The 24,075-nt window shown below is 34.3% G+C and overlaps 2 protein-coding genes across 2 annotated transcripts; both read left to right on the forward strand.

Moving 5' to 3' along the window:
- The first annotated feature begins 5,302 nt into the window (after positions 1-5,302).
- Positions 5,303-8,228, forward strand: LOC142230988 (uncharacterized). Its single transcript, XM_075301607.1, has 3 exons — positions 5,303-5,546; positions 5,596-5,769; positions 5,848-8,228. The coding sequence occupies exons 1-3, from the start codon at positions 5,303-5,305 to the stop codon at positions 8,226-8,228; spliced, it is 2,799 nt and encodes a 932-aa protein (XP_075157722.1).
- Positions 8,229-8,288: 60 nt separating this feature from the next.
- LOC142230989 (uncharacterized) lies at positions 8,289-10,841 on the forward strand. The gene has a single exon (XM_075301608.1). It carries the CDS (start codon positions 8,289-8,291, stop codon positions 10,839-10,841), a length of 2,553 nt encoding a protein of 850 aa, XP_075157723.1.
- Positions 10,842-24,075: the final 13,234 nt, after the last annotated feature.

Here is a 24,075-nt window from a genome sequence, read left to right on the forward strand (position 1 = left end):
CAAAAAATTGAAAAATCCACCCAAAACCTAAAAAAATTGAAATTTTTATATGAAAAACTTCTTTTGGCTATATCTCCTTAAATATGCGTCCTAGAGCGAAAAGGACTTTAATTCGTGACCACCCTCAAAAAATTCAAAAATCCACCCAAAACCTAAAAAAATTGAAATTTTTATATGAAAAATTTCTTTTGCCCATATCTCCTTAAATATGCATCCTAGAGCGAAAAGGACTTTAATTCGTGACCACCCCCAAAAAATTGAAAAGTCCACTCAAAACCTAAAAAAATTGAAATTTTTATATGAAAAACTTCTTTTGCCCATATCTCCTTAAATATGCGTCCTAGAGCGAAAAGGACTTTAATTCGTGACCACCCTAAAAAAATTGAAAAATCCACCCAAAACCTAACAACATTGAAATTTTTATATGAAAAACTTCTTTTGCCCATATCTCCTTAAATATGCGTCCTAGAGCGAAAAGGATGATAATTCGTGACCACCCTCAAAAAATTGAAAAATCCACCCAAAACCTAAAAAAATTGAAATTTTTATATGAAAAACTTCTTTTGGCTATATCTCCTTAAATATGCGTCCTAGAGCGAAAAGGACTTTAATTCGTGACCACCCTCAAAAAATTGAAAAATCCACCCAAAACCTAGAAAAATTTAAATTTTTATATGAAAAACTTCTTTTGCCAATATCTCCTTAAATATGCGTCCTAGAGCGAAAAGGATGATAATTCGTGACCACCCTCAAAAAATTGAAAAATCCACCCAAAACCTAAAAAAATTGAAATTTTTATATGAAAAATTTCTTTTGCCAATATCTCCTTAAATATGCGTCCTAGAGCGAAAAGGATGATAATTCGTGACCACCCTCAAAAAATTGAAAAATCCACCCAAAACCTAAAAACATAGAAATTTTTATATGAAAAACTTCTTTTGCCCATATCTCCTTAAATATGCGGCCTAGAGCGAAAAGGATGATAATTCGTGACCACCCTCAAAAAATTGAAAAATCCACCCAAAACCTAAAAAAATTGAAATTTTTATATGAAAAACTTCTTTTGGCCATATCTCCTTAAATATGCGTCCTAGAGCGAAAAGGACTTTAATTCGTGACCACCCCCAAAAAATTGAAAAGTCCACTCAAAACCTAAAAAATTGAAATTTTTATATGAAAAACTTGTTTTGCCCATATCTCCTTAAATATGCGCCCTAGAGCGAAAAGGACTTTAATTCGTGACCAACCCCAAAAAATTGAAAAACCTAAAAAAATTGAAATTTTTATATGAAAAACTTCTTTTGGCTATATCTCCTTCAATATGCGTCCTAGAGCGAAAAGGACTTTAATTCGTGACCACCCTCAAAAAATTGAAAAATCCACCCAAAACCTAGAAAAATTGAAATTTTTATATGAAAAACTTCTTTTGCCAATATCTCCTTAAATATGCGTCCTAGAGCGAAAAGGATGATAATTCGTGACCACCCTCAAAAAATTGAAAAATCCACCCAAAACCTAAAAAAATTGAAATTTTTATATGAAAAACTTCTTTTGGCTATATCTCCTTAAATATGCGTCCTAGAGCGAAAAGGACTTTAATTCGTGACCACCCTCAAAAAATTCAAAAATCCACCCAAAACCTAAAAAAATTGAAATTTTTATATGAAAAATTTCTTTTGCCCATATCTCCTTAAATATGCGTCCTAGAGCGAAAAGGACTTTAATTCGTGACCACCCCCAAAAAATTGAAAAGTCCACTCAAAACCTAAAAAAATTGAAATTTTTATATGAAAAACTTCTTTTGCCCATATCTCCTTAAATATGCGTCCTAGAGCGAAAAGGACTTTAATTCGTGACCACCCTAAAAAAATTGAAAAATCCACCCAAAACCTAAAAACATTGAAATTTTTATATGAAAAACTTCTTTTGCCCATATCTCCCTAAATATGCGTCCTAGAGCGAAAAGGACTTTAATTCGTGACCACCCTAAAAAAATTGAAAAATCCACCCAAAACCTAACAACATTGAAATTTTTATATGAAAAACTTCTTTTGCCCATATCTCCTTAAATATGCGTCCTAGAGCGAAAAGGATGATAATTCGTAACCACCCTCAAAAAATTGACAAATCCACCCAAAACCTAACAACATTGAAATTTTTATATGAAAAACTTCTTTTGTCCATATCTCCTTAAATATGCGTCCTAGAGCGAAAAGGATGATAATTCGTGACCACCCTCAAAAAATTGAAAAATCCACCCAAAACCTAAAAAAATTGAAATTTTTATATGAAAAACTTCTTTTGCCCATATCTCCTTAAATATGCGTCCTAGAGCGAAAAGGACTTTAATTCGTGACCACCCTCAAAAAATTGAAAAATCCACCCAAAACCTAAAAAAAATGAAATTTTTATATGAAAAACTTCGTTGCCCATATCTCCTAAACTAAGCGTCCTAGAGCGAAAAGGACTTTAATTCGTGACCACCCCAAAAAAATGAAAAATCCACCCAAAACCTAAAAAATTTGAAATTTTTATATGAAAAACTTCTTTTGCCCATATCTCCTTAAATATGCGCCCTAGAGCGAAAAGGATGATAATTCGTGACCACCCTCAAAAAATTGAAAAATCCACCCAAAACCTAAAAAAATTGAAATTTTTATATGAAAAACTTCTTTTGCCCATATCTCCTTAAATATGCGTCCTAGAGCGAAAAGGACTTTAATTCGCGACCACCCTAAAAAAATTGAAAAATCCCCCAAAACCTAAAAAAATTGAAATTTTTATATGAAAAACTTCTTTTGCCCATATCTCCTAAAATATGCGTCCTAGAGCGAAAAGGACTTTAATTCGTGACCACCCTCAAAAAATTGAAAAATCCACCCAAAACCTAAAAAAATTTAAATTTTTATATGAAAAACTTCTTTTGCCCATATCTCCTTAAATATGCGTCCTAGAGCGAAAAGGACTTTAATTGAAAAAAAATCCACCCAAAACCTAAAAAAATTGAAATTTTTATATGAAAAACTTCTTTTGCCCATATCTCCTTAAATATGCGTCCTAGAGCGAAAAGGATAATAATTCGTGACCACCCTCAAAAAATTGAAAAATCCACCCAAAACCTAAAAAAATTGAAATTTTTATATGAAAAACTTCTTTTGGCCATATCTCCTTAAATATGCGTCCTAGAGCGAAAAGGACTTTAATTCGTGACCACCCCCAAAAAATTGAAAAGTCCACTCAAAACCTAAAAAAATTGAAATTTTTTTATGAAAAACTTGTTTTGCCCATATCTCCTTAAATATGCGCCCTAGAGCGAAAAGGACTTTAATTCGTGACCACCCCCAAAAAATTGAAAAATGCACCCAAAACCTAAAAAAATTGAAATTTTTATATGAAAAACTTCTTTTGGCTATATCTCCTTCAATATGCGTCCTAGAGCGAAAAGGATGATAATTCGTGATCACCCTCAAAAAATTCAAAAATCCACCCAAAACCTAAAAAAATTGAAATTTTTATATGAAAAACTTCTTTTGGCTATATCTCCTTAAATATGCGTCCTAGAGCGAGAAGGACTTTAATTCGTGACAACCCTCAAAAAATTGAAAAATCCACCCAAAACCTAGAAAAATTGAAATTTTTATATGAAAAACTTCTTTTGCCAATATCTCCTTAAATATGCGTCCTAGAGCGAAAAGGATGATAATTCGTGACCACCCTCAAAAAATTGAAAAATCCACCCAAAACCTAAAAAAATTGAAATTTTTATATGAAAAACTTCTTTTGCCCATATCTCCTTAAATATGCGTCCTAGAGCGAAAATGACTTTAATTCGTGACCACCCTCAAAAAATTCAAAAATCCACCCAAAACCTAAAAAAATTGAAATTTTTATATGAAAAATTTCTTTTGCCCATATCTCCTTAAATATGCGTCCTAGAGCGAAAAGGACTTTAATTCGTGACCACCCTCAACAAATTGAAAAGTCCACTCAAAACCTAAAAAAATTTAAATTTTTATATGAAAAACTTCTTTTGCCCATATCTCCTAAAATATGCGTCCTAGAGCGAAAAGGACTTTAATTCGTGACCACCCTAAAAAAATTGAAAAATCCACCCAAAACCTAAAAAAATTGAAATTTTTATATGAAAAACTTCTTTTGCCCATATCTCCTTAAATATGCGTCCTAGAGCGAAAAGGACTTTAATTCGTGACCACCCTAAAAAAATTGAAAAATCCACCCAAAACCTTACAACATTGAAATTTTTATATGAAAAACTTCTTTTGCCCATATCTCCTTAAATATGCGTCCTAGAGCGAAAACGATGATAATTCGTGACCACCCTCAAAAAATTGAAAAATCCACCCAAAACCTAAAAAAATTGAAATTTTTATATGAAAAACTTCTTTTGCCCATATCTCCTTAAATATGCGTCCTAGAGCGAAAAGGACTTTAATTCGTGACCACCCCCAAAAAATTGAAAAGTCCACTCAAAACCTAAAAAAATTGAAATTTTTATATGAAAAACTTGTTTTGCCCATATCTCCTTAAATATGCGCCCTAGAGCGAAAAGGACTTTAATTCGTGACCACCCCCAAAAAATTGAAAAATCCACCCAAAACCTAAAAAAATTGAAATTTTTATATGAAAAACTTCTTTTGGCTATATCTCCTTCAATATGCGTCCTAGAGCGAAAAGGATGATAATTCGTGATCACCCTCAAAAAATTGAAAAATCCACCCAAAACCTAAAAAAATTGAAATTTTTATATGAAAAACTTCTTTTGGCTATATCTCCTTAAATATGCGTCCTAGAGCGAAAAGGACTTTAATTCGTGACCACCCTCAAAAAATTGAAAAATCCACCCAAAACCTAGTGTTGAACCATAAATCTTCGTCGACGAACATTCCTATCGGTTACACTTTTGTTGACACTGAACATCGTAACAGTTATCGGATATCAATAAATGATAATCGATCAATTACAATTTTTTGACAGATACAAAAGGAAGTCTGGCTATTCTTTCCTTTCCTTTAGATGCCAGGCAATAGATAGGACTTGTACAAATTTAATCCTTTATTATTTAAATAAATAAAATTTAATCAAACACAAGTGTAAGTTAAATTGAAATAAAATAAAATAAATTGTGTTTTGAAATAAATATTTTTTAGATTTTAGCATACATATCTATCTACGAATTTATATAAATTGAATTCCAGCTTAAAATGCGTGTTTTTTCTTCTCTTCGCCTGGCGCTCCAACATTCTAAAATACTTTGGTGTAAAACAAAAACAACTCAAGGAAAATGGAAGACCAAACCAGCTCGTCAAGCACTCTACGCAGCGATACACCAACGAATGCTGTAACCACAACAGGTGAATCCACATCTATGACTCTGGCCACTGATATGACATCTTCAGCCGGTAATGATGTACCGCCACATACCGTGAACACAGCTCGACAAGGTGTACCAGCAAACAGCACTACTGGAGTTACATGGTCAAATCTATCAAATACAACAAATTTGTTCACCTTTAACGGATTTAGCAGTGCGTCTTATGACCCCTCTTCATTTTCGACTTTTTTTATCCACAATAGGTAATCGACCGTGCTACACATCAGCGTCAACTGCATTCGGTTATGGAAACCAAATTCCATTTTCAGTTATACCCAGCATGGCTAGTACGAATATGGCATACCCGCACGTTACGCCAACTCAATCGTCATTTATTAGACCGCCAGTTACAACAGGATCTGCAGATCTGCCTAGTGGTAGTAGATGGTGTCCTAACCTACTGTCAGATTCTATTTATCACCCATTTGACTTTTCTAACCGTATCTCTTATCCAGATCCCACAGCTCAGCCGTCGGATATAACATTGTCGCAGTCCCAAATATCTTCGAGACAAGTAATAAATAAAGACCTACCGAGTTTCTCCGGGCACCCTGAAGATTGGCCGCTCTTTATTACAAACTATGAACAATCTACTGAGCGGTGCGGCTTCTCCAATCAAGAAAATCTTATTCGGTTGCAAAGATGTCTAAAAGGCGCCGCTCTCGAAGCCGTCCGCGGAAAATTAATGATGCCTTCAACCGTGCCGTTAGCTATAGAAACCCTCCGAATGTTATTTGGTCGACCAGATGTTATTCACGATGCTCTGCAGCGCAAACTTCGTCAATTACCACCAGTCAGAACTGAGAAACTAAACACCTTAATAAATTTCGCTTTAGCTGTACAAAATTATACAGCCACAATGGTTGCAATTGGACTAGGCGACTATCTTAATGACCCCATGTTACTCAACGATTTGCTGAACAAGCTGCCGGGTGATATGAAATTAGATTTTGGCCGTCGACGATTGGAACTAGTACGTGTGGACATCGGAACTTTTGATGATTGGCTTTTTAAAATAGCAACATGCGCAAGTCTGGTCACACCAACAGATATTAATTTTCTATCACAAACTGAAGAAAAAGCCAGTCGCAAAAATCCCAAAGAAAGAATTTTTCTACATGATTCCACTCCAACTGTCACCAAAAATAATCCATGTACATTGTGCAGTGATCCAAACCAGTTATACGATAGCCCATCATTCATTGCAATGAGTCAACAGAACCGTTGGAAATTTATTAAGGAGAGAGGACTATGTATTAGATGCCTAAAAAATCATTTAATTAAACGTTGTCACTCAAAACGGCAGTGCGGGGTAGACGGTTGCAACATGGCACATAACTCTCTCTTGCACTCATATGCAAACAACAGCAATAACAATAGAGGAGATGGAGGTACCACCGATGCCAGTAACAGAAATGTTGTTAACAGCCAGAGAGCTGTTAATAGTTGTGAGAGTACTGATAGCAATATTTCTGTTACTGCAGGTGAGAGTAACAACAATAACCAGAACAACACTGTTCTACTCCATTCTACTATGCGTAATGTGTTATTCAAATGTATACCAGTTACATTATATGGCAATGACGTCATGGTAAATACATTAGCCCTTGTTGACGAAGGGTCGTCAATATCACTAATTGAAGAAAATCTCGCTAATGAGCTTCGTTTGGATGGACCATCCAGTGAACTTTGTATGAAATGGACTGGCGATATAACCATGGCAGAAGAATCCAGAGCTGTAAATATTGGAATTTCGTCACAAATAAATACGTCGAAAAAATACAAGATGTTTAATGTACGAACAATATCAAATATGGACCTACCAGAACAGGCTCTGGACTCTTCCATCATAAGGGACCATTTACATTTGAAATCACTGCCCATACAATTATACAGCGCAAGGAAGCCACGTATACTAATTGGCCTGGACAACATCAATTTAATCGCTCCATTAGAAGTGAGAGAAAATAGTGGTGACGGCATTATAGCAACACGGTGTCGGATAGGGTGGTCTGTATATGGTCGTGATTGTTTGGAAAATACCAAAATACCCAGAGCTTTGCACATATGTGATTGTAATGATACTAACAAAATTGATGAAATAATGCGTTATTTCTTTTCTTTAGAATCAGTGGGTGTCAATCCGAACATCAAAACGCTAATTTCAAAAGATGAAGAAAAGGCCCTAGAAATAATGGAGTCGACCACAAAATATATTCAAAGTGAAAAAAGGTGGGAAACTGGGCTCTTGTGGAGGTATAAAAACATACAATTACCCAACTCTCTTCCGATGGCAAGAAGAAGACTAGAATGCTTAGAGAGAAAAATGTCAAGAGACAACAATTTAAAAATGTTTGTAAACAATAAAATAACGGATTACCTTGAGAAGGGCTACATTCGAAAACTTCCGAAAGAGTATCCAATTGATAATGAAAGGTCCTGGTATTTACCAATTTTCGTTGTCAACAACGTTAATAAAAATAAGCTACGTGTTGTGTGGGATGCAGCATCTAAGGTAAATAACATCTCTCTAAATTCCGTCCTTCTTAAAGGCCCTGATATGATGCAGTCATTAATTGGCATACTGATTCGTTTTCGAGAACGGGCAACAGCATTGTGTGGCGACATAAGAGAAATGTTCCACCAAGTGCTAATAAGAGAAGAGGACCAAGTGGCACAGCTGTTTTTATGGCGAGGGGGAGATGCGTCAAGGGAGCCAGATACATACATAATGAGAGTAATGACATTTGGCGCATCATGCTCTCCATCACTAGCCAACTATGTTAAAAACAAAAATGCTGATCGTTTCTTTCCAGATTATCCCCAAGCTGTTTAAACCATAAAAAACAACACCTTTGTTGACGACTGGTTACACAGTGTGGACAGTGAAATAGAAATGATTGCTCTCTCAAAAGCTGTTAAAATGATTCATAGCGAAGGAGGTTTCGAAATGAGAAACTGGGTAAGCAACTCAAAACCGGTTCTTGATGCACTCAATGAATGTCAAAACAAAACAAAAAAATGCTTTCTAGTCCCAGATTCTCAACAAGAAAAGATTTTAGGTGTATGGTGGATTCCTGATTGCGACGAGTTCACCTTTTTCCACAAACTGGACGACAGCTGTTTTGATGAGAGCTTAATACCAACAAAAAGACAACTTCTTCGAATTATTATGAAGATTTTTGATCCACTGGGACTACTTGGATTTTTTTGTAGTGGAAGCAAAAATAATTATGCAAAAATATCTTGGGATGAAGAAATTTGTGAGCTGGAGAAAACCGCGTGGTTTCAGTGGATGAGTAAGTTAAAAAATATTGGCGAGATAAGAGTTCCCCGCCGTTGCCCATCATCGAGCCAAAGTGAAAGCAACGAACTCCATATTTTTGTGGACGCAAGTATACGTGCGTATGCAGCCGTAGCATATTACAGAACAAGGGTCGGAGAAGAAGTAAATTGTAGACTTGTGTTTTCAAAAACCCGTGTGGCACCACTCAAACCGATTTCTGTTCCCCGAATGGAACTAATGGCGGCGGTATTGGGATTACGAATAGCTAAATTTTTGAAAAATGAAATGACTATAAAAATCCAACGTAGAATATTTTGGACGGACTCGAAAGACGTGCTGTATTGGATTAATTCTGATACCAGAAAATTTAACCAATTCGTTGCAGTTCGAATTGGTGAAATATTGCAGGACTCAAATGCAAACGAATGGCGTTGGGTGCCATCAAAATTGAATGTAGCTGACGATGGAACAAAAATTTCCAACAACAATGAAATTCATAAAAATATACGATGGTTTAACGGTCCAGAATATCTTCTACAAACAGACGACCACTGGCCTATCATCGAAATTGATCACTGTTTTCTCCACACCAGCGAAATGCCAGCAGCGCTGTTATCGTCACCAAAAGGCAACAATTGGGAGTCTTCGCCAGCAGCAGAACGATTCAGTAAGTGGGAAAAATTAAGAATGGCTCAAGTCTATGTTTTGAAATTTGTGAGACGACTACTGAAACAACCGTTTAACAACAAGGCGCTGGAAGAATTAATTAACAAATGTCCAATAAAAGCGGCGGAATTGATACTTATAAAAAATTGCCAACAAGATGAATATTTTGAAGAAATTCTTCAACTAAAATCAGAAAATAAAATGGTGAGTCGCAAAAGCACAATTTTTAAACTTTCTCCTTACGTAGATGAAATTGGTGTCCTTCGTATCAAGGGAAGAATTGACGCAGCTCCTCACGTAAAATTTGATACAAAAAGACCAATAGTGCTTCCTCGAAAACATTACTTGACCGAGCTCATAACGAATTTTTACCATCGGCGTTTCCATCACCATCATCCCGAAATAGTTGTGAACGAGATGAGACAAGTTTATTATATATCTGGAATGCGGGCTTTAGTACGCCAGACGATCAGAAATTGTCAAAAATGCAAAAATGTTCGAGCAATGCCTATACCACCTGAAATGGGAGGTCTGCCCCAAGAACGAATCAGCAGTTTTACAAGGCCTTTTTCTTTTACTGGAATCGATTACTTTGGCCCAATCGATGTTGCTGTAGGTAGGCGCCATGAAAAACGTTGGGGCGTTTTATTTACTTGCATGACTGTTTGCGCTGTACATATCGAAATAACGTCTTCACTTTCCACAGATTCTTTTTTGCTGGTTCTAAAACAATTCATTTCGAGAAGAGGAGTGCCGAGGAGAATATTCTCCGATAATGCAACAAATTTTAGAGGCGCCAGCCGAATTTTAGTTGACGAAATTGAGAAAATTTGTTATGATGAAATTGAGTGCAAGTATCCAGACATCGAGTGGAGTTTCATTACTCCGGCCTCCCCCCATATGGGGGGAGCATGGGAACGGATGATACGTTCGGTAAAATCAATTCTTCATGATATTCACCCACAGCAGTGTATAAGAGAAGACATACTGAGAGCAGCTCTTGCAGACGTGGAAAATATTCTCAATATGAGACCACTATCGTATGTTCCGTTAGACAGCGCAGATGGTGAAGCCCTCACACCCAACCATTTTTTACTGGGGTGCTCAAGTGGAGTAAGAGAAAGAGACGGCGATAGCAGTGGAACAGCGCTGAGTAGAAATTTTCGTATTGCTGGCCATATTGCTGATTCTTTTTGGCGAAGATGGGTTCGAGAGTGTCTCCCATGTCTAACTAAGCGAACAAAATGGCACGAATGCAGAGAGCAACAAATATCAGTTGGGGATATCGTTGTTATTGTGGATGAGAACACAAAAAGAAATACGTGGATAAAAGGTAGAGTCATAGATGTGGTTCGTGGTAAAGACGGAGGAGTGCGGACTGCAGTTGTGAAAACGTTATCGGGCATATCAACACGCCCGGTAATCAAGCTTGCGAAATTGGAAGTAAACCCCGTGACTCCGCACAAGGCTTACGGAGAGGGGAATGTTGAACCGTAAATCTTCGTCGACGAACATTCCTATCGGTTACACTTTTGTTGACACTGAACATCGTAACAGTTATCGGATATCAATAAATGATAATCGATCAATTACAATTTTTTGACAGATACAAAAGGAAGTCTGGCTATTCTTTCCTTTCCTTTAGATGCCAGGCAATAGATAGGACTTGTACAAATTTAATCCTTTATTATTTAAATGAATAAAATTTAATCAAACACAAGTGTAAGTTAAATTGAAATAAAATAAAATAAATTGTGTTTTGAAATAAATATTTTTTAGATTTTAGCATACATATCTATCTACGAATTTAAATAAATTGAATTCCAGCTTAAAATACGTGTTTTTTCTTCTCTTCGCCTGGCGCTCCAACACGTAGAAAAATTGAAATTTTTATATGAAAAACTTCTTTTTCCAATATCTCCTTAAATATGCGTCCTAGAGCGAAAAAGACTTTAATTCGTGACCACCCTCAAAAAATTCAAAAATCCACCCAAAACCTAAAAAAATTGAAATTTTTATATGAAAAATTTCTTTTGCCCATATCTCCTTAAATATGCGTCCTAGAGCGAAAAGGACTTTAATTCGTGACCACCCCCAAAAAATTGAAAAGTCCACTCAAAACCTAAAAAAATTTAAATTTTTATATGAAAAACTTCTTTTGCCCATATCTCCTTAAATATGCGTCCTAGAGCGAAAAGGACTTTAATTCGTGACCACCCTCAAAAAATTGAAAAATCCACCCAAAACCTAAAAAAAATGAAATTTTTATATGAAAAACTTCTTTTGCCCATATCTCCTTAAATATGCGTCCTAGAGCTAAAAGGACTTTAATTCGTGACCACCCTCAAAAAATTGAAAAATCCACCCAAAACCCAGAAAAATTTAAATTTTTATATGAAAAACTTCTTTTGCCCATATCTCCTAAACTAAGCGTCCTAGAGCGAAAAGGACTTTAATTCGTGACCACCCCAAAAAAATTGAAAAATCCACCCAAAACCTAAAAAATTTGAAATTTTTATATGAAAAACTTCTTTTGCCCATATCTCCTTAAATATGCGTCCTAGAGCGAAAAGGATGATAATTCGTGACCACCCCCAAAAAATTGAAAAGTCCACCCAAAACCTAAAAAAATTTAAATTTTTATATGAAAAACTTCTTTTGCCCATATCTCCTTAAATATGCGTCCTAGAGCGAAAAGGACTTTAATTCGTGACCACCCTCAAAAAATTGAAAAATCCACCCAAAACCTAAAAAAATTGAAATTTTTATATGAAAAACTTCTTTTGCCCATATCTCCTAAACTATGCGCCCGAGAGCGAAAAGGACTTTAATTCGTGACCACCCTCAAAAAATTGAAAAATCCACCCAAAACCTAGAAAAATTTAAATTTTTATATGAAAAACTTCTTTTGCCCATATCTCCTAAACTAAGCGTCCTAGAGCGAAAAGGACTTTAATTCGTGACCACCCCAAAAAAATTGAAAAATCCACCCAAAACCTAAAAAATTTGAAATTTTTATATGAAAAACTTCTTTTGCCCATATCTCCTTAAATATGCGTCCTAGAGCGAAAAGGACTTTAATTCGTGACCACCCTCAAAAAATTGAAAAATCCACCCAAAACCTAAAAAAATTGAAATTTTTATATGAAAAACTTCTTTTGCCCATATCTCCTTAAATATGCGTCCTAGAGCGAAAAGGACTTTAATTCGTGACCGCCCTCAAAAAATTGAAAAATCCACCCAAAACCTAAAAAAATGAAATTTTTATATGAAAAACTTCTTTTGCCCATATCTCCTAAACTAAGCGTCCTAGAGCGAAAAGGACTTTAATTCGTGACCACCCTAAAAAAATTGAAAAATCCACCCAAAACCTAAAATCATTGAAATTTTTATATGAAAAACTTCTTTTGCCCATATCTCCTTAAATATGCGTCCTAGAGCGAAAAGGATGATAATTCGTGACCACCCTCAAAAAATTGAAAAATCCACCCAAAACCTAAAAAATTGAAATTTTTATATGAAAAACTTCTTTTGGCCATATCTCCTTAAATATGCGTCCTAGAGCGAAAAGGACTTTAATTCGTGACCACCCCCAAAAAATTGAAAAGTCCACTCAAAACCTAAAAAAATTTAAATTTTTATATGAAAAACTTCTTTTGCCCATATCTCCTTAAATATGCGTCCTAGAGCGAAAAGGACTTTAATTCGTGACCACCCTCAAAAAATTGAAAAATCCACCCAAAACCTAAAAAAATTGAAATTTTTATATGAAAAACTTCTTTTGCCCATATCTCCTTAAATATGCGTCCTAGAGCGAAAAGGACTTTAATTCGTGACCACCCTCAAAAAATTCAAAAATCCACCCAAAACCTAAAAAAATTGAAATTTTTATATGAAAAACTTCTTTTGGCTATATCTCCTTAAATATGCGTCCTAGAGCGAAAAGGACTTTAATTCGTGACCACCCTCAAAATATTGAAAAATCCACCCAAAACCTAGAAAAATTGAAATTTTTATATGAAAAACTTCTTTTGACAATATCTCCTTAAATATGCGTCCTAGAGCGAAAAGGACTTTAATTCGTGACCACCCTAAAAAAATTGAAAAATCCACCCAAAACCTAAAAACATTGAAATTTTTATATGAAAAACTTCTTTTGCCCATATCTCCTTAAATATGCGTCCTAGAGCAAAAAGGACTTTAATTCGTGACCACCCCCCAAAAATTGAAAAATCCACCCAAAACCTAACAACATTGAAATTTTTATATGAAAAACTTCTTTTGCCCATATCTCCTTAAATATGCGTCCTAGAGCGAAAAGGATGATAATTCATGACCACCCTCAAAAAATTGAAAAATCCACCCAAAACCTAAAAAAAATTAAATTTTTATATGAAAAACTTCTTTTGCCCATATCTCCTTAAATATGCGTCCTAGAGCGAAAAGGACTTTAATTCGTGACCACCCCCAAAAAATTGAAAAATCCACCCAAAACCTAAAAAAATTGAAATTTTTATATGAAAAACTTCTTTTGGCTATATCTCCTTCAATATGCGTCCTAGAGCGAAAAGGATGATAATTCGTGACCACCCTCAAAAAATTGAAAAATCCACCCAAAACCTAAAAAAATTGAAATTTTTATATGAAAAACTTCTTTTGGCTATATCTCCTTAAATATGCGTCCTAGAGCGAAAAGGACTTTAATTCGTGACCACCCTCAAAAAATTGAAAAATCCACCCAAAACCTAGAAAAATTGAAATTTTTATATGAAAAACTTCTTTTGCCAATATCTCCTTAAATATGCGTCCTAGAGCGAAAAGGATGATAATTCGTGACCACCCTCAAAAAATTGAAAAATCCACCCAAAACCTACAAAAATTGAAATTTTTATATGAAAAACTTCTTTTGCCCATATCTCCTTAAATATGCGTCCTAGAGCGAAAAGGACTTTAATTCGTGACCACCCTCAAAAAATTGAAAAATCCACCCAAAACCTAAAAAAATTGAAATTTTTATATGAAAAATTTCTTTTGCCCATATCTCCTTAAATATGCGTCCTAGAGCGAAAAGGACTTTAATTCGTGACCACCCCCAAAAAATTGAAAAGTCCACCCAAAACCTAAAAAAATGTAAATTTTTATATGAAAAACTTCTTTTGCCCATATCTCCTTAAATATGCGTCCTAGAGCGAAAAGGACTTTAATTCGTGACCACCCTCAAAAAATTGAAAAATCCACCCAAAACCTAAAAAAATTGAAATTTTTATATGAAAAACTTCTTTTGCCCATATCTCCTAAACTATGCGTCCTAGAGCGAAAAGGACTTTAATTCGTGACCACCCTCAAAAAATTGAAAAATCCACCCAAAACCTAGAAAAAAATAAATTTTTATATGAAAAACTTCTTTTGCCCATATCTCCTAAACTAAGCGTCCTAGAGCGAAAAGGACTTTAATTCGTGACCACCCCAAAAAATTGAAAAATCCACCCAAAACCTAAAAAAATTGAAATTTTTATATGAAAAACTTCTTTTGCCCATATCTCCTAAAATATGCGTCCTAGAGCGAAAAGGACTTTAATTCGTGACCAAACTAAAAAAATTGAAAAATCCACCCAAAACCTAAAAAAAATGAAATTTTTATATGAAAAACTTCTTTTGCCCATATCTCCTTAAATATGCGTCCTAGAGCGAAAAGGACTTTAATTCAAGACCACCCTCAAAAAATTCAAAAATCCACCCAAAACCTAAAAAAAATGAAATTTTTATATGAAAAACTTCTTTTGCCCATATCTCCTTAAATATGCGTCCTAGAGCGAAAAGGACTTTAATTCATGACCACCCTCAAAAAATTCAAAAATCCACACAAAACCTAAAAAAATTGAAATTTTTATATGAAAAATTTCTTTTGCCCATATCTCCTAAAATATGCGTCCTAGAGCGAAAAGGACTTTAATTCGTGACCACCCTCAAAAAATTGAAAAATCCACCCAAAACCTAAAAAAATTTAAATTTTTATATGAAAAACTTCTTTTGCCAATATCTCTTTAAATATGCGTCCTAGAGCGAAAAGGACTTTAATTCGTGACCACCCTAAAAAAATTGAAAAATCCACCCAAAACCTAAAATCATTGAAATTTTTATATGAAAAACTTCTTTTGCCCATATCTCCTTAAATATGCGTCCTAGAGCGAAAAGGACTTTAATTCGTGACCACCCTCAAAAAATTGAAAAATCCACCCAAAACCTAAAAAAATTGAAATTTTTATATGAAAAACTTCTTTGGCCCATATCTCCTTAAATATGCGTCCTAGAGCGAAAAGGACTTTAATTCGTGACCACCCTCAAAAAATTGAAAAATCCACCCAAAACCTAAAAAAAATGAAATTTTTATATGAAAAACTTCTTTTGCCCATATCTCCTAAACTAAGCGTCCTAGAGCGAAAAGGACTTTAATTCGTGACCACCCCAAAAAAATTGAAAAATCCACCCAAAACCTAAAAAATTTGAAATTTTTATATGAAAAACTTCTTTTGCCCATATCTCCTTAAATATGCGTCCTAGAGCGAAAAGGATGATAATTCGTGACCACCCTCAAAAAATTGAAAAATCCACCCAAAACCTAAAAAAATTGAAATTTTTATATGAAAAACTTCTTTTGGCCATATCTCCTTAAATATGCGTCCTAGAGCGAAAAGGACTTTAATTCGTGACCACCCCCAAAAAATTGAAAAGTCCACTCAAAACCTAAAATTTAAATTTTTATATGAAAAACTTCTTTTGCCCATATCTCCTTAAATATGCGTCCTAGAGCGAAAAGGACTTTAATTCGTGACCACCCTCAAAAAATTCAAAAATCCACCCAAAACCTAAAAAAATTTAAATTTTTATATGAAAAACTTCTTTTGCCCATATCTCCTTAAATATGCCTCCTAGAGCGAAAAGGACTTTAATTCGTGACCAATCTCAAAAAATTGAAAAATCCACCCAAAACCTAAAAAATTTGAAATTTTTATATGAAAAACTTCTTTTGCCCATATCTCCTTAAATATGCGTCATAGAGCGAAAAGGATGATAATTCGTGACCACCCTCAAAAAATTGAAAAATCCACCCAAAACCTAAAAAAAATTGAAATTTTTATATGAAAAACTTCTTTTGGCCATATCTCCTTAAATATGCGTCCTAGAGCGAAAAGGACTTTAATTCGTGACCACCCTCAAAAAATTGAAAAATCCACCCAAAACCTAGAAAAATTGAAATTTTTATATGAAAAACTTCTTTTGCCAATATCTCCTTAAATATGCGTCCTAGAGCGAAATGAACTTTAATTCGTGACCACCCTAAAAAAATTGAAAAATCCACCCAAAACCTAAAAACATTGAAATTTTTATATGAAAAACTTCTTTTGCCCATATCTCCTTAAATATGCGTCCTAGAGCGAAAAGGACTTTAATTCGTGACCACCCTCAAAAAATTCAAAAATCCACCCAAAACCTAAAAAAATTTAAATTTTTATATGAAAAATTTCTTTTGCCCATATCTCCTTAAATATGCGTCCTAGAGCGAAAAGGACTTTAATTCGTGACCACCCCCAAAAAATTGAAAAGTCCACTCAAAACCTAAAAAAATTTAAATTTTTATATGAAAAACTTCTTTTGCCCATATCTCCTTAAATATGCGTCCTAGAGCGAAAAGGACTTTAATTCGTGACCACCCTCAAAAAATTGAAAAATCCACCCAAAACCTAAAAAAAATTAAATTTTTATATGAAAAACTTCTTTTGCCCATATCTCCTTAAATATGCGTCCTAGAGCGAAAAGGACTTTAATTCAAGACCACACTCAAAAAATTCAAAAATCCACCCAAAACCTAAAAAAAATGAAATTTTTATATGAAAAACTTCTTTTGCCCATATCTCCTTAAATATGCGTCCTAGAGCGAAAAGGACTTTAATTCATGGCCACCCTCAAAAAATTCAAAAATCCACACAAAACCTAAAAAAATTGAAATTTTTATATGAAAAACTTCTTTTGCCCATATCTCCTTAAATATGCGTCCTAGAGCGAAAAGAACTTTAATTCGTGACCACCCTCAAAAAATTGAAAAATCCACCCAAAACCTAAAAAAATTGAAATTTTTATATGAAAAACTTATTTTTCCCATATCTCCTAAACTATGCGTCTAGAGCGAAAAGGACTTTATTTCGTGACCACCCCAAAAAAAATTAAAAAATCCACCCAAAACCAGGGAGCCGGAGCGGTCCATTTTTTTCGCTCCGCTCCGCTCCCGCTCCGGAGAAAAAAAACCGCTCCGCTCCGAGAAAAAAAAAATCGCTCCGCTCCGCTCCTATTCGGGAAAATTATAGTACAAACATTGTATTATTTGTTCAATTGAGTTTTATTTTATTTAGAAAAATCGGGCGGTACATATATGGGAGCTATAGCTAAATCTGAACCGATTTCGATGATTTTTTGCACATATAGTTAGTGCTATAGAAGATTACATTTCGCCAACTTTGAGTAAGATCGGTTGATAAATAAGGGTTTTATGACCTAATTTGGCAAAATCGGGCGATACATATATATGGGACCTATATCTAAATCTTAACCGATTTCGATGAAATTTTCAGACATAAAGGGTGATACAGAAGATTATTTTGTGCTAATTTTGACGACGATCGGTTAGTAAAAAAGTGCAACGTGACCCCATTTGTCGAAATCGGGCAATACATATATATGGGAGCTATATCTAAATTTGATCCGATTTCTTCCAAATTCAATAACGTTCGTTCTTGTGCCCAAAAAAACTCCCTGTACCAAATTTCATCAAAATCGGTTAATAATTGCGACCGAAATCCTGTGAACAACAAATACATGGACAGACGGACGGATGGACAGACGGACACCAAGCGCTAGATCGACTCAGGAGGTGATTCTTAGTCGATCGGTATATATTTTATGGGGTCTAAAATCAATATTTCTTGTAGGCACATTTTTTGGCAGATCAAACTTATTATACCCTAACCACTATGTGGTTTAGGGTATAATGACTTTAAAACAATGTGTTGAAACATTTTATTAATTTTGAAGATTTTTTCAGAAATATTAAATCCATTTTGACTTCATTAAAACGAAATTTGCATTCATGTTAGGATACACATTTTTATGTCGAATCATTTAGCAATAAGGATAAACAGACTTCATTGAAAAGTTTAGAGACTTTTAGACAAGGAAAAACTTTTTTTCAGAGAAATACGTCTTCTATTCTAAGCAAAATTCGTATTTGAAGCTTGTGAAGTATTTGGCCTCCCGACAATATTCTTTGCGGTGCACCATCTACTATTTAATATGTGATAGAAACCAAATTTATGAAAATGGACCAAATTCTGTTTGGTCTGACCATCGGACCAAATTTAAAAATTAGAAATCTTTTGGACCAATTTTGGTCCGATCGGACCAAAACGGCAACGCTGATTGGAATTGAAAGTCTATACACAGAGTAGAAGTAACTACTCTCCGAAAGTTTTTTGTTTGTTTTGCAACAGACGTAGAGAAGAGGTTTTGTTATATTTGTAATGTGTGTGTGTATGTTTATGTTTGCAACAACCTCCATCGACATCAGTCCGTGGTATTCCTACGAATATTCTTACTCAGATCTAGTGTTACCTAATTTCGCTTTTTTCCCCTTTATTGTATAATAAATGTATATTCGCATTTTTCAACCAAAATTGAAACTATCCATAATTTTAATTAAATTTTCGAGAACTAATATCAGAAATAAGAGAATGCTAGGATATAGTACAATAGTAAAGCAAATATGAATGTCCTTACACTGAAAAAAAGCATGCCCGGTTCCAAAGACTTTGTCTTTACTTTAACAGTTTGGGTATTAATTCCGAGCCAAAGAAGAGGAGAATACAAGTAAGGTTACTTTAAAGACGTAATTCTCTTTTAGATTTGGGGGTCATGTACTTGCTTTTAGGAAGCAAATGTTAATTTTTCATTTTTTTAGATTTTTTTCGTCAGTTGTTATCAAAATCCTTTAAAAACGAGTTAACGAGTTATTTTTTTCCATATTAAGACTCGACTTCCAGTAGAAATTATTTTTGTCTAGATGCCAACCCCAACATTGAATGAAAATTTCAAGCAAATCGCATAATTTTGTTCCAAGTTTCAAAAAGTAGGGCAAGGGGGAGGTCCCCTCCCCATCCACATATGAAATCATATTAATTCCATAACCTCACCGCATGTTCTCTGTAAATCTCAGATAATTTAGAGAATTTTAGTTTTTTCACTGTACTTTAAAAAAAGTTGAACAAAGGGGTGGCCCCCCTCCGCGACCAAATATCGAAATATAAAGTAGCGGATCTTTGTCTAGATGCCAACCCCAATCTTCAATGAAAATTTCAAGCAAATCGGTCAACTTTGGTCCAATTTACAAAAAGTCCGACGAAGGGGAGGTCCCCCTCCGCGACCAGGCGTCGAAAAATGAGGTACCTTATTTTCACCACATGAACGCCCCCTACGATCTCTGAAAGTTTCAAGTAAATCGGTTCAGCCGTTTCGGAGCCAACTCGGAACATACAAACAAACAAATAAACAAACATAGATTGAATTTTATATATATAGATAGATAGATTAAAGTAGCCCAAAAATTTTTCTTTCATGTTATGATACCCATTTTTAAGCCAAATCACTTAATGATAATGACAACGACTTTTGGACAAAGAAAAAAAAAGTTTATATTAGAGAAATGCCTCTTCTATGCTATGCAAAATTTGCATTCGTATTTTAAGGACATGAAATCTTTGGCCTCATGACAATATTTTTTTTTCAGTGTAGATTAAAGTTTAATATTAAGAATAGCGTCTTCAAAATAAAATGTTGAAAAACATGTCTTATTTTTTAACGATTTTTTGAGATGCAAAAAGGAAACAAATTTAAAGACAATTTTATTAATTTTAAAGAATTTTTCTTAATTATTAAAGTCACGTTGACCTTACCTCAAAAATTTTATCTTTCATGTTATGAAAAACATTTTTAAGTAAAATCACTTAACTATAAGGACAGTACAACTTCATTCAAAAGTTTATTGCCTTTTGGACAAGAAAAAAACTTTATTTTAGAGAAATGCGTCTTCCATGTTAAGCAAAATTTGCATTCTTATTCTAAGGACATGGAATCTTTGACTTCACGACAATATTTTTTTCAGTATAGAAAACTAAAAAATTAAATATAAATAAGATCGTTTAATTGCATTTATTTGACGTTCATTACAACCATCTTTGTAGTAATACGGGATGAAATTGATCGAAAGTACTACTGTTACTTTTACAACACATACTAGAGATATATTTTGACATTTGCCGTTTTTTAAAACAATTACTAAAAAAACAAGTTGTGTTTTCCCCAATGTACGTACGTACAAAAATACATATCGTACATTTTAAACGTTTGCTCACACTACGCTAAGTACTAGCTAAATTTGAAATTACCCTTCAGTTCTTGGGACTGGTCCCAAACCGGTCGATTCACCTGTCCTTTATAGCCGGTACAGGTCCTTTAACTGGTTAGATGACCGGTGAAATTAACATGGGGTTGTCATAGGAAGGGTCAATTGACCCCCACATAGATACCTACAAACCAGTCCTTTAACCGGTTGTTTTCAACCCACCAATTAACCAGTTCAAATAGACATGTTAGAGAGACAGTTCTAAAAAAACAAAATTTTCCACCAATTTTACTTCTTATTTCTATCATTGTTTTTTTTATTTGTCTTATGTTATTTTATCTAATTTTTACAATTTGAAAAACTTTTTCGCTCCGGCCAGGTTTTGAACCTGGGTTTACTGGCAGCATAACAAAACGCCTTAACGCATTCAGCCACAAACGCCATTGAACACCCAGCGTTGAAACGTCAATTTAAATGTTTGTGATATTGGTAGAAAATGAACAAATGTAGGGAAAATATAACTGAAAAAAAAAATCTAAAAATAGAACTGTCCCTGTTATAGATGCAAAAGGGCCAGAAATGTGTTAATTAACCCTGTGATAGAGACATTTGAACCGGTTAGGGGATAGGTTCATTGTGGTCTAGAGACAAATTCATGAAGTGGCTACCAATTGGCTAAATACAACCAGTCCCATGACCGATATAAAATTCCAATTGCTTGGAAAAAGGGGTCAATTGGCACCAAAAAAACTGAAGGGTACCTACACAGTGTAATTTCAAAAATACACATTTTATTCAAGTAATATTTTATTCGGAGCGGAGCGGTTTTTCATTTGGAAACCGCTCCGCTCCCGCTCCGCTCCGGATTTTAGAAATGCCGCTCCCGCTCCGCTCCCGCTCCGCTCCCGCTCCGGCTAAAAAAGGGCTTGCTCCGCTCCGCTCCACGCTCCGCTCCGCTCCACGCTCCGCTCCGGATCCCTGCCCAAAACCTAAAAAAATTGAAATTTTTATATGAAAAACTTCTTTTGCCCATATCTCCTTAAATATGCGTCCTAGAGCGAAAAGGGCTTTAATTCGTGACCACCCTCAAAAAATTCAAAAATCCACCCAAAACCTAAAAAATTTAAATTTTTATATGAAAAACTTCTTTTGCCCATATCTCCTTAAATATGCGTCCTAGAGCGAAAAGAACTTTAATTCGTGACCACCCTAAAAAAATTGAAAAATCCACCCAAAACCTAAAAAAATTGAAATTTTTATATGAAAAACTTCTTTTGCCCATATCTCCTTAAATATGCGTCCTAGAGCGAAAAGGACTTTAATTCGTGACCACCCTAAAAAAATTGAAAAATCCACCCAAAACCTAAAAAAATTGAAATTTTTATATGAAAAACTTCTTTTGCCCATATCTCCTAAACTAAGCGTCCTAGAGCGAAAAGGACTTTAATTCGTGACCACCCCAAAAAAATTGAAAAATCCACCCAAAACCTAAAAAAATTTAAATTTTTATATGAAAAACTTCTTTTGCCCATATCTCCTTAAATATGCGTCCTAGAGCGAAAAGGACTTTAATTCGTGACCACCCTCAAAAAATTGAAAAATCCACCCAAAACCTAAAAAATGAAATTTTTATATGAAAAACTTCTTTTGGCTATATCTCCTTAAATATGCGTCCTAGAGCGAAAAGGATGATAATTCGTGAGCACCCTCACAAAATTAAAAAATCCACCCAAAACCTAAAAAAAATTGAAATTTTTATATGAAAAACTTCTTTTGCCCATATCTCCTTAAATATGCGTCCTAGAGCGAAAAGGACTTTAATTCGTGACCACCCCCAAAAAATTGAAAAATCCACTCAAAACCTAAAAAAATTTACATTTTTATATGAAAAACTTCTTTTGCCCATATCTCCTTAAATATGCGTCCTAGAGCGAAAAGGACTTTAATTCGTGACCACCCTCAAAAAATTGAAAAATCCACCCAAAACCTAAAAAATGAAATTTTTATATGAAAAACTTCTTTTGGCTATATCTCCTTAAATATGCGTCCTAGAGCGAAAAGGATGATAATTCGTGAGCACCCTCACAAAATTAAAAAATCCACCCAAAACCTAAAAAAAATTGAAATTTTTATATGAAAAACTTCTTTTGCCCATATCTCCTTAAATATGCGTCCTAGAGCGAAAAGGACTTTAATTCGTGACCACCCCCAAAAAATTGAAAAATCCACTCAAAACCTAAAAAAATTTACATTTTTATATGAAAAACTTCTTTTGCCCATATCTCCTTAAATATGCGTCCTAGAGCGAAAAGGACTTTAATTCGTGACCACCCTCAAAAAATTGAAAAATCCACCCAAAACCTAAAAAAATTGAAATTTTTATATGAAAAACTTCTTTTGCCCATATCTCCTTAAATATGCGTCCTAGAGCGAAAAGGACTTTAATTCGTGACCACCCTCAAAAAATTGAAAAATCCACCTTAAACCTAAAAAAAATTGAAATTTTTATATGAAAAACTTCTTTTGCCCATATCTCCTTAAATATGCGTCCTAGAGCGAAAAGGACTTTAATTCGTGACCACCCTCAAAAAATTGAAAAATCCACCCAAAACCTAGAAAAATTGAAATTTTTATATGAAAAACTTCTTTTGCCCATATCTCCTTAAATATGCGTCCTAGAGCGAAAAGGACTTTAATTCGTGACCACCCTCAAAAAATTGAAAAATCCACCTTAAACCTAAAAAAATTGAAATTTTTATATGAAAAACTTCTTTTGCCCATATCTCCTTAAATATGCGTCCTAGAGCGAAAAGGACTTTAATTCGTGACCACCCTCAAAAAATTGAAAAATCCACCCAAAACCTAGAAAAATTGAAATTTTTATATGAAAAACTTCTTTTGCCCATATCTCCTTAAATATGCGTCCTAGAGCGAAAAGGACTTTAATTCGTGACCACCCTCAAAAAAATGAAAAATCCAACCAAAACCTAAAAAAATTGAAATTTTTATATGAAAAACTTCTTTTGCCCATATCTCCTTAAATATGCGTCCTAGAGCGAAAAGGACTTTAATTCGTGACCACCCTCAAAAAATTCAAAAATCCACCCAAAACCTAAAAAAATTTAAATTTTTATATGAAAAACTTCTTTTGCCCATATCTCCTTAAATATGCGTCCTAGAGCGAAAAGAACTTTAATTCGTGACCACCCTAAAAAAAATTGAAAAATCCACCCAAAACCTAAAAAAATTTAAATTTTTATATGAAAAACTTCTTTTGCCCAT

Source organism: Haematobia irritans, chromosome 3 (genome assembly GCF_050003625.1).
Source record: "Haematobia irritans isolate KBUSLIRL chromosome 3, ASM5000362v1, whole genome shotgun sequence".
Lineage (NCBI taxonomy): Eukaryota > Metazoa > Arthropoda > Insecta > Diptera > Muscidae > Haematobia > Haematobia irritans.